This window comes from Drosophila innubila, assembly GCF_004354385.1.
Source record: "Drosophila innubila isolate TH190305 chromosome 3L unlocalized genomic scaffold, UK_Dinn_1.0 0_D_3L, whole genome shotgun sequence".
Classification (NCBI taxonomy): domain Eukaryota; kingdom Metazoa; phylum Arthropoda; class Insecta; order Diptera; family Drosophilidae; genus Drosophila; species Drosophila innubila.
In genome coordinates, this window is record NW_022995376.1 from 12,331,206 (window position 1) to 12,344,110 (window position 12,905).

Here is a 12,905-nt window from a genome sequence, read left to right on the forward strand (position 1 = left end):
AAATATGAACAATTTGCATAATATTAGGTACATTGCTCTGTAATCATTTATTGGGGCTCAGTGAATGGTGATGAGAAGAATGTATAAGTGTCAGTTAAAATCTAATGCTCCATGGGCAGAGCATCGCCATCGCCGGCTTCTATGCGACGCTTGGCGCCTCCGCCGGTAGCAGCAGCGACGTCCTCGTCATGCTCGACAATCTCGCTGAACATGTAGTCATCCTGATACTCCTTGAGTATTTTGCTGGAGCGATTCTCATCCAGGAATAGAGAATAGACCTTCTTGACATCCTCGGTGTTCACTTCGGTTGCCTTGCGACGACGACAGACCAGATTAGCTGTGGTAATCAGTTGAATGGCATAGCGGAGGCTGGTGTCCGTGGCGATGCGTGTGAGAATGGTCAAGGCGTCGGGGTGCATGATGCAATCCTCCTCCTCGCAGCGTATCTTTAGGATCTCCTTGACCTCCTTATCAGTGTATGGAACAGTGCGTATTATAATCATGCGATCAAGCAGATCAATGGGTATTCCATGGGGACTGCGATAATTGGTGCCACGAATGCGTGTAATGCCTCGATTGGTGGCCATTACCACCACAGGTGCCATATCCGACTCCAGAGCGCGATTCAAATACGAGAAGCACTCAATGTCCAGCATGTGCACCTCGTCAATGAACAAGACACCGGGATTGATTTCAGCTTTGCCCTCTTCGCGCCATTCCAGCACCTTATTGTTGATCTGATCGCGAACCTCCTGCTTGATCTCACCAGTATCGCCGGAGAACAGAGCCAGAAAGCCATGGGTGCGACTGTTGATCACATCAATCTCGTGCAGGGTGACTGTATGAACCACCTCCTTGCGCTTCTGCAGCTCTCCCTCCGGGCACTGGACGAAACGTGTCTGGGCGCCAGTGGCATCATAGTCGCGAGCACGTGTAAAGCTGCGTCCCAGTTTGTTGACCTTGCCAGAAGCCTTGTCGATGGTGATGACATCGCCAGCTTGAATCTTCTCCTTCATGAAACATTCGATGATCTTGTTGCCCAAATCGTAATTGGTCTCCATTTCAGTGGTCTTCAGTGTCACCTTGCCAACCTTCTGGCCAGTGCCAGTTGCTGGACGCTCTATTTGTATTTCCACCACCTCGCCCTCAATGATCTCCGTCTCCTCCTTGATGCGCACTCCGATGCTCTTGCGCAGCGCCTGTGACAGTGCCTCAGTTTTGCTCATCTCCAGCGAGTAAATCTCTGAGCCCGACATACTGGTAAATGGTGTCTCAGTGCCCAATGCCTGGGCCATGCCGACGGCAATTGCCGTTTTGCCGGTACTCGGCTCGCCAGCAAGCAGAATGCAGCGTCCAGCTATCTTTCCCTCTCGCACCATTTGCACCACAACTCCGGCAGCGCGACGGGCGTCCTTCTGGCCCACCATGCCCTGCGAGACAGCCCGAGCCTCCAGCACATCGTCCAGCCCGAGTCCGCGAATGTGCGAATGGGCGCCAATGCGCTCAATGCGTGTGATATCGCGAACTTCGATTTTCTCTGTTTCGGCCATATTTGTTGATGATTCGAATTATTTTCACTGTTAATATGAAACTGCCCTCGTTGCTTGTTAACAACTTATTCGATTTGTTTGGAAAGATTCAACAAATTAAATGAATATTACTATTTTCTGTTTGTTGCTCAGCAACGAATAACAAAAGCCGGTTCGATTAGTTTCACATGTGTTTTAGAGATTTATCGAAATCGATTAGACAATCTGGCAGCCTTGAATCCCAGAAAAAATAACGATAGTTTCAGCATTCAATAAAAGTGCGGTATATAAATAATTCAATCCATGTCCAAAATGAATTGGTTAACTTTAAATTAATCTTGTGTAATTTATTAAATACCCATTGCCAAATTTATTCTATTATTAAAATAACACATTTTGTATTTAAATTGTGCGCCCTGACCATATTTAGCTCCGAGAGGTCAACAGATTGTGGAGGTCGGTCGATAGACTGAAGTTGATAACATATTTTCATTAAAATAGCCGTTATAATTCATTTCCATATTTTATCAAACAAAAGTACTTGTGACAAAAGTTTCACGACAATGTGTGTTCTTTATTCCGTATTAAATATTAATTACAAATTCAGTTTGTGCACGAGTAGTAAAATGGCAGTAAAACTCTTAAATTAGCAAAAACTTAAATGCTTAATGAAAGTGCGGAAAATACAAGTATAGGTTAGTAGTAAACTGTTTATGTTCTGATCTATATTCTGTTGGGAATGCCACTAGCACTTGCCATTTGATGGCGCCTTGGGGCGGCAGATTTTACTGCGTCCATTGGCGCCATAGACAATGTTGCAGGAGAAGGTAAAGTAGCCGCATGTCGACGACTTTGTGTAGTATGTGGACTGGAAGTTTTTGTTCTCCTGTGGTGGGTTCTTTGAATTGTCCATGCTACCAGTCACGGACTTGGTGACTGTCACATAGCTATCTGGTGCACGAGGCTTGGGCGCGTCAGCTTTAGATGATTTGGTATCATCATCCTCGGCACTGATGTGTACTTTCTTGTCTTCAGTGTTGTGCAGCTCCAATGCTTTCGTGTGGAACTTCTTTTCCACATTTACTGTGCCGCGGAAACCGCTGGGCACAGTTTCGGTGGTACCGGTGCGCACCGGATAGGTATTGACGCGACCGTTCTGGTTCTGAACCACTTTGTATTGGTCTGCGATGGGATTGACCACTACCGCCTGCTGTTTTTGAGTGGTTGATGACTGTGTATAAGTCTGTGCTGGTGCTACTGCACTTGTCTCTTGTACTTTGATTTGACTAGCTGATGCAGGACTGTCTTCTAGTTTGACGGGCTTCTCATTGTAGTACTCATCTTCGTCGTATTCATCATAGGGTTCCTCATCCTCCTCCACTTCTCCGTCTTCTTCTCTTGGGGTTTCAGGCTGATTGAGCTTATCGCTGTCGGCCTTGTTCTCCTTGCTAGTCGATGTGGATTTTAGCTGAAGTTCCGGTATTTTATCTGATTCCGAAGCGAGAGATGGACCGCTATAGACGGTGTCAACGCGATCGGTAACTCTGCAAAAGCAAGAAATGTCTGTTAGCTTCATCTGCGTAAAAAGACCTATGAACTGACTGATACTAACGCATTTCCAGTGCTGCCAAATTGACTGATTGTGTTAAATAGCTCTCTGTTCTGTTCTCGATATGTGGCCACCTGCTCCTTCGTACCAGACGCAGATTGTGCAGCGCCGTGATAGGATACACCAAAGCTGTGGATAAACATAAATTCATTACACTTTGATTTTTATAAAGTCGGCTCTACTAACCTGGATGTGCCGTGTATTTGCGACTGACTCTGGCCAGAGTGGCTGCCCGATTGGGCCGAGGCTTGTCCACCTCCTGACGTAGCTGCAGAATTGTTATCCTGACCAGGTCGGAAGCCGATCTGAGCTTGAGATGATGTCTGACCGGGCCCGCTAGATTGTGCATCGGCTAAGCCACCCTTATCATTTGCTTGGACTTCGCTCTGGCTTTGGTGTATGATACCACCACTTTGTGATGAGGCCTTGGTACCGCCGTCCTTTCCGTTAAGTTGGACTTGAGCTTGAGATTGGGAAGGACCACCAGAGCCTTGAGACTGACTCATGGCACCATCAGCGTTGCCTGTTACTTGTGCACTTGCTGCACGATCCGCATCAGAGGTCATCGCGCTTGCACTGAAAGAACTGCCCGTACTATAGGTGCCAGAGACTTGCGTCTTTGCTGTACCTCCATTCTTCTTGCCTTGGGCACTAGCCGATGCTTGGCCGTCACCAATGGCAGACTCAGCCTGCGAGAAAGCATCATCAACTCCACCAGTGCTAGGGACGCCTGTTATAAAAATATATAAGAACTCTGTATTTTCGGGATCAGTGGTTACTTACCAATACCTCCACCAGGAAGAAGAGCTGTTCCTCCAACAGTGCCAGTACCAGTACCGACTGGGACACCTGTAAAAAGCACAAGCTATAATAATGTCCAGATTTTCCTGATCTATTGCTTACCAACAACACTGCCAGTATTAAGGCCGATTCCAGGGCCAGTTGTATAGCGACCAGGTGCAGCAAGTTGACTACCGCCGATAACAGGCTGTCCTCCGCTAATTCCAGTTTGAGTGTAATGCTGTCCCGGTTGACTTCCATAGCCAGGCTGTCCTCCAATTCCTGTTTGAGCTCCATAGCCCGGCTGACCCACAGAACTTCCGGGTTGGCCTCCGATAATTCCAGGCTGTCCACCAACTCCTGGTTGAGATCCGTACCCAGGCTGACCTGCACCAGCTCCTGGCTGGCCTCCGCCAATTCCAGGCTGTCCGCCAACACCTGGCTGAGTTCCATAGCCTGGCTGTCCACCTATTCCGGGTTGACTTCCGTAGCCAGGCTGACCTGCAGCAGTTCCAGGTTGACCTCCGCCAATTCCAGGCTGTCCGCCAACACCTGGCTGAGTTCCATAGCCTGGCTGTCCACCTATTCCGGGTTGACTTCCGTAGCCAGGCTGACCTGCAGCAGTTCCAGGTTGACCTCCGCCAATTCCAGGCTGTCCGCCAACACCTGGCTGAGTTCCATAGCCTGGCCGTCCACCTATTCCAGTTTGACTTCCGTAGCCAGGCTGACCTGCAGCAGTTCCAGGTTGACCTCCGCCAATTCCAGGCTGTCCACCAACACCTGGCTGAGTTCCATAGCCAGGCTGTCCACCTATTCCGGGTTGAGTTCCGTACGCAGCACCTGGCTGGCCTCCGCCAACACCAGGTTGTCCACCAACACCAGGCTGAGTTCCATAGCCAGGCTGTCCACCTATTCCGGGTTGAGTTCCGTACGCAGCTCCTGGCTGGCCTCCGCCAACACCAGGTTGTCCACCAACACCTGGCTGAGTTCCATAGCCTGGCTGTCCACCTATTCCGGGTTGACTTCCGTAGCCAGGCTGACCTGCAGCAGTTCCAGGTTGACCTCCGCCAATTCCAGGCTGTCCGCCAACACCTGGCTGAGTTCCATAGCCTGGCCGTCCACCTATTCCAGTTTGACTTCCGTAGCCAGGCTGACCTGCAGCAGTTCCAGGTTGACCTCCGCCAATTCCAGGCTGTCCACCAACACCTGGCTGAGTTCCATAGCCAGGCTGTCCACCTATTCCGGGTTGAGTTCCGTACGCAGCACCTGGCTGGCCTCCGCCAACACCAGGTTGTCCACCAACACCAGGCTGAGTTCCATAGCCAGGCTGTCCACCTATTCCGGTTTGACTTCCGTAGCCAGGCTGACCTGCACCTGCTCCTGGCTGGACTCCGCCAATTCCAGGCTGTCCGCCAACACCTGGCTGAGATCCATAGCTAGGCCGTCCACCTATTCCGGTTTGACTTCCGTAGCCAGGCTGACCAGCAGCAGTTCCAGGTTGACCTCCGCCAACACCAGGTTGTCCATCAACACCAGGCTGAGTTCCATAGCCAGGCTGTCCACCTATTCCGGGTTGAGTTCCGTACGCAGCTCCTGGCTGGCCTCCGCCAACACCAGGTTGTCCACCAACACCAGGCTGAGTTCCATATCCAGGCTGTCCACCTATTCCGGTTTGACTTCCGTAGCCAGGCTGACCTGCACCTGCTCCTGGCTGGACTCCGCCAATTCCAGGCTGTCCGCCAACACCTGGCTGAGATCCATAGCCAGGCTGTCCACCTATTCCGGTTTGACTTCCGTAGCCAGGCTGACCAGCAGAAGTTCCAGGTTGACCTCCACCAACACTAGGTTGTCCACCAACACCTGGCTGAGTTCCATAGCCAGGCTGTCCACCTATTCCGGGTTGAGTTCCGTACGCAGCTCCTGGCTGGCCTCCGCCAACACCAGGTTGTCCACCAACACCAGGCTGAGTTCCATATCTAGGCTGTCCACCTATTCCGGTTTGACTTCCGTAGCCAGGCTGACCTGCACCTGCTCCTGGCTGGACTCCGCCAATTCCAGGCTGTCCACCAACACCAGGCTGAGTTCCATATCCAGGCTGTCCACCTATTCCGGTTTGACTTCCGTAGCCAGGCTGGCCTGCACCTGCTCCTGGCTGAACTCCACCAATTCCAGGTTGTCCGCCAACACCTGGCTGAGTTCCATAGACAGGTTGTCCTCCTGTTCCGGCTTGAGTTCCATAGACAGGCTGACCAGCACCAGTTCCAGGTTGAATTCCATAGCCAGGTTGTCCGCCTCTTCCGGTTTGAGTTCCGTACGAAGGCTGACCTGCACCTATTCCAGGTTGACCTCCGCCAATTCCAGGTTGTCCGCCAAAACCTGGCTGAGCTCCATAGCCAGGCTGTCCACCTATTCCGGTTTGACTTCCGTAACCAGGCTGACCTGCACCTGCTCCTGGCTGGCCTCCACCAATTCCAGGTTGTCCGACAACACCTGGCTGAGCTCCATAGCCAGGCTGTCCACCTATTCCGGTGTGAGTTCCGTAGCCAGGCTGACCTGCACCAGATCCAGGTTGACCTCCGCCAACTCCAGGTTGCGATATATAGCCAGGCTGTCCACCTGTTCCGGTTTGAGTTCCATAGCCAGGCAAACCTGCACCTGCTCCAGGTTGGCCTCCGCCAATTCCAGGTTGTCCGCCAACACCTGGCTGAGTTCCATAGCCAGGCTGTCCACCTGTTCCGGTTTGAGTTCCATAGCCAGGCAAACCTGCACCTGCTCCAGGTTGACCTCCGCCAATTCCAGGCTGTCCGCCACCAGGCTGAGTTCCATATCCAGGTTGAGTGGTGTATCCAGACTGACCAGGCTGAGTTCCGTATCCAAGTTGGCTGCCGCCAACGCCATAGCCTGGCGGATTTCCTCCAAATCCGGGCTGTCCTGTAATTCCTTGATGAGTTCCGTAGCTGGGCTGAGTTCCATACCCTTGTTGCGTACCATAGCCAGGTTGAGCCACACCAGATCCAGGTTGACCCACGACAGATCCAGGTTGACCTACGCCAGATCCAGGTTGAGATCCATAGCCGGGCTGACTACCGGGTGCTCCAATTCCAGACTGTCCTCCTACTCCCGACTGAGTTCCGTAACCTGGCTGACTACCTCCGCTTCCTGGTTGACCACCCTGAGCTCCATAACCAGGCTGTCCTCCAACTCCTTGTTGAGTACCGTAGCCAGGCTGACCAACGAGAGAACCAGTCTGAGTTCCATAACCGGGTTGACTGCCGGTAACACCAACTCCCGACTGAGTTCCTGGCTGACCACCTCCACTTCCTGGTTGTCCACCCTGAGTTCCATAACCAGGCTGTCCAACAACTCCTTGTTGGGTGCCGTAGCCGGGCTGACTGCCGGTTCCTTCAGCTCCAGGCTGTCCTCCTACCCCTGGCTGACCACCTGCACTTCCTGGTTGTGTATGAATTCCTTCTTGAGTTCCATGGCTAGGCTGTCCTCCGCGTCCTGTTCCAGACGGCCCACCAACTCCTGGTTGGCTTCCATAGCCAGGCTGGCCTCCTGGTTGTCCCCCAATCCCTCCTTGAGTTCCATATCCAGGCTGCCCTCCAACTCGTTGTTGAGTTCCGGGTTGGCCTTCAGATCCGTGTCCGGGCTGGGTACCACTAGTTCCTGGATGACCACCAATCTGTCCGTCGGAAACTTGTTGAGTTCCGTACCCTGGCTGACCGCCGATAAATCCTCCACTTGGTTGAGTTCCAGCACCTGGCTGACGATTATTAAATCCGGGTTGACCACCGACACCGGGTTGCCCGCCAATTCCTCCTTGACTTCCATATCCGGGCTGACTACCTCCGCCTTGTTGTGTTGCAGGAAGGCTTATTATAGCATCGGGTCTACCGATGAGGCCGGGCTGACCACCTAGCCCGGCACCAGCACAGTCTCTGCAATCTCCTGACGAAAATTGACTCTGTGCTTGACCCATGCCATGAGTACCAGCTGAATAAGTAATACAAAAATTTAGCCACTAAGTCTGAGTTGTATTTATTTAAATTTCAAGACTTACAAACGTGAGATCGTGAGCCATTTTCATTTGCCTCCGCCTCTGCCTTGCCATCCTGTTCGGGTTTGCCGAAATTTAAGTACTGAGACTGTGTTTGTCCTCGGTTACTGCAAGTGTGTCATAATGTTAAAGGTTCCTTGGTTCTGTATGAATCGATAAGTCTACTTACAAGCTTCTTTTAGTTCTCTCTAAATCAGTCAGGGGAGTCAGCTCAGCATCATCGTCAACAGATGATTGATCCTGCAGTTGATAGATACGAGTTAAGTTCAATGCTAATGTCAGCTACATCTTAATCAATCACGTTTTATTTCGAAAACTGACCTTGGCCACAAGTCTAACCAATAAATGTTTCTTATCGCAACTTATTAGGGCTGAGTTCATTACATTGAACTACTCTACATTCCCGAATATGTAACAGCCACAAACACACGCACACTTAAACAGAATTCATCAAGTTTCATTAACAATTTGGACACTTACTATTGCCGCTCCATTTGTGTATGCTATGAGAAGCACCACGCCAATCAGTAAGCCCCATCGAAAGGGCAACATTTCAGTAAATCTAATTTAAATCCAATGGAAACGCGTGCTCGAAGTGGACAGTACCAGTAAACTGTGAAATGAAATTGAATTGTATTATCAACAACACATTTTCTTGTATATATTATATATTTATTTTATTAGTTCTCGATTTCTCCTTCAAGTGCTCGTTGTCTCTCTACTCTTCTCAGTGTCTGTCACAAGGGGTTATCACCAAAGGCACTTTATTGAAATGAGCACACAGATGCCAAAAAAAAAAAAAAACTAATAAACTATGCTCGATCTTGGCTTCGATTTTAGCTTGAGACATGACGTAATTCCATGTGTTGGCTATTTTAAAATATGTTCTTTATTTAAACATACATATAATAATTGTATTTCTACAGTTCATATGTGTTTTTTACATATGGAATATTATTGAAGTGTTGTCAACTATTTTTAATTAAACTTTTTCTCAAATTGGTTCATCAAGATTTATAAATTTTTTTAAGGACTATTGTCCTGTCATGTATCTTTAATAAAAATTTAAGTGTATGATAGTTAGAATAATGTAGATTCACAGATTGTTTCACACTTTCACTTTTCCTTATCACATAACCTCGAAATCGATACGAATTCGAACACAGTCTTTTTATGTTTTATAAAACACTTTTAAAAATATCACTATAAATTCCATTTTAGTTTCTGATAAATATCTCTTTTGGCACTAATAGTACTCTTCTAAACTCAGCCACTTGATCTTCATTTATCAGAAGATATATAAAGTGTGAATATCACTTTGATATGAATATATCCTTTATTATAATTATGTAATCATTCCACAATCTGTTTCACTTTGCAACATACTTCTTCGCCTTGCGTATAGGATCCAAATAATAGTTCCGATCTGCTGCCGAACGCGACAACTGTCGGATTGCGAATAACGTAAAGTATTCAAAAGATGGAAACGTAAAGTTCTCAAACCGAAGCTCAATTCATTGAAAGCAAGCAATTTCAATACATTTGCATGTGGCAGCATGAATATTTATGTAGGATTCACACTCAGACACTGACACACTCGTCTTTCGCCTGGCTCTGACTCTATCTAATCGCATATAAAATAATACATATGAATACTTACAGAGACGAAGCACTTAGAGCTGTACTCAGCTATGGCGCGTCGCCCAGTGCCATTCATTTGATTCTATCTCATATGTCTATGTCTATGTCTATGCCTATTCCATTACATATCAACACTTTGATCGTGTCAATCGATCACTTGGCTTGGGGCGCTTCATTGAATGGCAGTGTGTTACAACATCGTGGCAGATGGGGGAGACTTTTGACCCATTTTAGGGAAATGTGCGGCCATTTATTAGCATATAAAGATACGCAATTGTGTATCTCTTAGATACTTACACTTCATCCACTTCGTCTTCCTCATACTCCTGCATTTTCAAGTGTGTTCCCGCGTCCGGCTCATTTAATATGCATGTGGTTTTGTTCCCAGCATGTTGCAATTGTTCGTCCAATGACTTGTGTTGTTGCCACTTAGATTGAGAGCTTCGTATGTTTTGTTTTGGATCCCTTAATCGAATTTTAACGGAAGTAATTCGCGTTTGATAACCTCTGTACCTCCTTGTCAGAATCGTCATATCTATTTATAGTATAATCATTTTTGTCTAAGCTTTAAAAGTACAATGTTAAGCACGGGTTTGTCTTATCTTTCGCCCAAAATGTTAGAATATTTTGTTGTCTTATTATTCTAATCGAGCGTTCAATACAAAACTAAAGGCTGGAGATTGTTTCAAGGCTACAAATGTTTTCAATTAAAACGCACTACGAGAGATCCAACACCAACCTAGTTTGATATGATCAGCAAGAAGCAAAGTTTTCATTAATAACAAATTGCCTAGGCCTATTGAAATAAATTTGCATGCACCCGAAAATCTATTTAGAGCATCTATGAATGAAAATTGAATATTTCTTTTCAGCTTAGAATGTTGACTGAAAATCGACAGTAATTTAGTGTTATTATGACCATGATTTTAATGAGGGCAACTAACTTGATCATCAGCTTTTCATCATTAAATATCTTTTAAATTATTATAAATTTTTATTTATGTATATTAATATTTGTCAATTTTGAAGTATATTAAATATTTAAAATATTAAATTTTATTTGTTTTTTTTAATACCAATGCATCGTGCTTTAACTATTAGGAAATATTCTAATGTTAATGCTTTAATATCATACCACCAATTTTCTAAGCAATTAAGGACTTTAAATTGGCTTTAATATTATTTTGTAAATACTTAAATAATGTACAGGCTATAATATGAAAACATGTTAAAGCATATTAATAATTATTTCTATTAAAGAAAAAAAGCTTCTTGCTATTTCCATTTGAGTTTCGGGCTTGGGTTTTTTCTTGGTAATATAATTTTCAAATCTCAAAAAAGAGTGAAACCAATATTATTTTTAAATATAAATTTTTAGAGACACTCTGACAATGAAATAGATTTTTATTAAAGAAATTGATTTTCAAAATAAATGTTGGATTTAATTGCGCTCAAATTTAAATTTGTGTCTGTATTTGCTTGGATCACCCTGTGCTGAGTCAATAAAATACCAAATTGAAATGCTGTGTTCTAGTATTTTTACGCTCTTCACCTAACCAAAGTTGGTCACACTTCTGACAAACTTGTCACTTTTTTGTTTACATTTTTGAACAGAAATTCATTTTTATTTGGAAAATAAATAAAAATAAGCAATGGCTAGCGGCGACTGGATGCCCTTGTTGTTCTGTGGCCTCTCGATTCCCATCTCACTCTTCATGTGGCTGGGCAATGTGGCATTCTCGAAATTCTGGAGCAGCGACTATGAAGGTAAAAATTCATTGGTTCACTTTCACCGATAATCTCATAAGTGAATTTGAGTTACATTTATAGAACCTGCTGTCATTCCTCCCACCCGTTGGCTGTTCTCGACGCTGGCGCCGCTGACGCTGATGACGGTGGCATTGAGTCGCCGGTCCGTCAGCAAATCTGGAGCCGCCTTGGGCGTACTTGTGGCCTTCACGTTGTCCATAGCAAGTCATCCGTTCTTTGGCAGTCTGGTGGTGTTCTTCTTCAGTTCATCGCGTGCAACCAAGTTCCGAGCGCAATTGAAGCGCAAGTTCGAGCACGACTTCAAGGAGGGTGAAGGACAGCGCAATTGGGTGCAGGTGCTCTGCAATGGTGGCATGGCGACACAGCTGGCGCTGCTCTACCTGATCGACTGTGGCAGCGGGGAGCGGGCCATTGACTTTGCCAAGGAGTATCGTTCCAGCTGGCTGGGAATTGCGGTAATGAGCTCGTTTGCCTGCTGCAATGGAGACACCTGGAGCAGTGAATTGGGCAGTGTGCTTTCCAAAAGCGATCCCATCTCCATCATCAGCTGGCGACGAGTGCCACGTGGCACGAATGGCGGTATCTCACTGGTTGGCACTGTTGTCAGCCTGTTGGGAGGATTGCTGGTTGGCTTTGGTTACTTTGTAACCGTGCGTTATACTGTGGATGCCAAAATGCTGCTGGTCAGTCCGCCACAGTGGCCCATCATATTGTTTGGTGGCTTAGCCGGACTCTTTGGCTCTCTGCTGGACTCGGTGCTGGGCGGACTGCTGCAGTTCTCGGGCATCAATGCACAGGGAAAGATAGTCGATGCACCTGGCAAGGGAATACGTCATGTTAGTGGACTGCGCATCCTGGACAACCACAGCGTTAACCTCATCTCCAGCATTGTCATGGGTGTCACCATGCCACTGTTGGCTCTCAAGTTTTGGCCAGTGCGCTAAGAGCGTCACAGCCATCCAGTTATCAACCGATCAACCGATTGTAAAGCTCTCCTAAATCCTTTTGGTTATACACGTACATAAGAGCACATATTTTTGTAATGCTTTCCAGCTCTAAGCGAACAGATGGACTTTTATGTATCCAATGCAACCGATAGACTCGCAACACAACGATTTAGATAATTGCACCGATTATACTAATTACTCATACTAGATTAAGTGACGTCACATTCTAAGCAATTATATTTTGTGTAACTAACTTTTTACACTTCTTTACTACTTAGAATCAAATAAGTTGAGCTGATGTCCATATCTGTCTCTATCTCCACTAATTCCTTATATTTGTGGCAATTTTAAAAAACGAATACGAGTAACTTTCCTATTTCATGTTATACTTCATGTTATACTTCCTATTTCATGTTATACTTCAAGTACATACATGCGCTCGAAAATGTAGGATAAATATTTTGAATAAATGTTTCATTTTAGCAAGTTTCTATTAATTTGAATGCTTAGATCTTTCGAGACAATTAAGATCTTTAGAGACTATTAAGAGATTGTTGTATATAAATATT

The 12,905-nt window shown here is 46.4% G+C and overlaps 3 protein-coding genes across 4 annotated transcripts; 1 reads left to right on the forward strand and 2 right to left on the reverse strand.

Annotated features, from left to right (window-relative positions):
• Positions 1-18: 18 nt before the first annotated feature.
• Positions 19-1,718, reverse strand: LOC117786999 (ruvB-like helicase 2). The gene has a single exon (XM_034625433.1). It carries the CDS (start codon positions 1,548-1,550, stop codon positions 102-104), a length of 1,449 nt encoding a protein of 482 aa, XP_034481324.1. The 5' UTR covers positions 1,551-1,718; the 3' UTR covers positions 19-101.
• A 352-nt stretch (positions 1,719-2,070) lies between these two features.
• Positions 2,071-9,426, reverse strand: LOC117788716 (collagen alpha-1(IV) chain-like). Its single transcript, XM_034627557.1, has 9 exons — positions 9,365-9,426; positions 8,459-8,591; positions 8,148-8,218; positions 7,982-8,085; positions 4,042-7,914; positions 3,922-3,987; positions 3,325-3,868; positions 3,142-3,267; positions 2,071-3,073 (listed from the first exon to the last, which is right to left on the reverse strand). Exons 2-9 carry the CDS (start codon positions 8,528-8,530, stop codon positions 2,275-2,277), a joined length of 5,655 nt encoding a protein of 1,884 aa, XP_034483448.1. The 5' UTR covers positions 8,531-8,591; positions 9,365-9,426; the 3' UTR covers positions 2,071-2,274.
• A 1,766-nt stretch (positions 9,427-11,192) lies between these two features.
• Positions 11,193-12,833, forward strand: LOC117788770 (transmembrane protein 19). Of its 2 annotated transcripts, none has more exons than XM_034627633.1 (2): positions 11,193-11,386; positions 11,438-12,833. In XM_034627633.1, exons 1-2 carry the CDS (start codon positions 11,272-11,274, stop codon positions 12,331-12,333), a joined length of 1,011 nt encoding a protein of 336 aa, XP_034483524.1. In that variant the 5' UTR covers positions 11,193-11,271; the 3' UTR covers positions 12,334-12,833. The 2 variants fall into 2 exon arrangements, with proteins under 2 accessions (XP_034483524.1, XP_034483525.1); XM_034627634.1 differs by having other exon boundaries at positions 11,194-11,386; positions 11,450-12,833.
• The last annotated feature ends 72 nt before the right edge of the window (positions 12,834-12,905 follow it).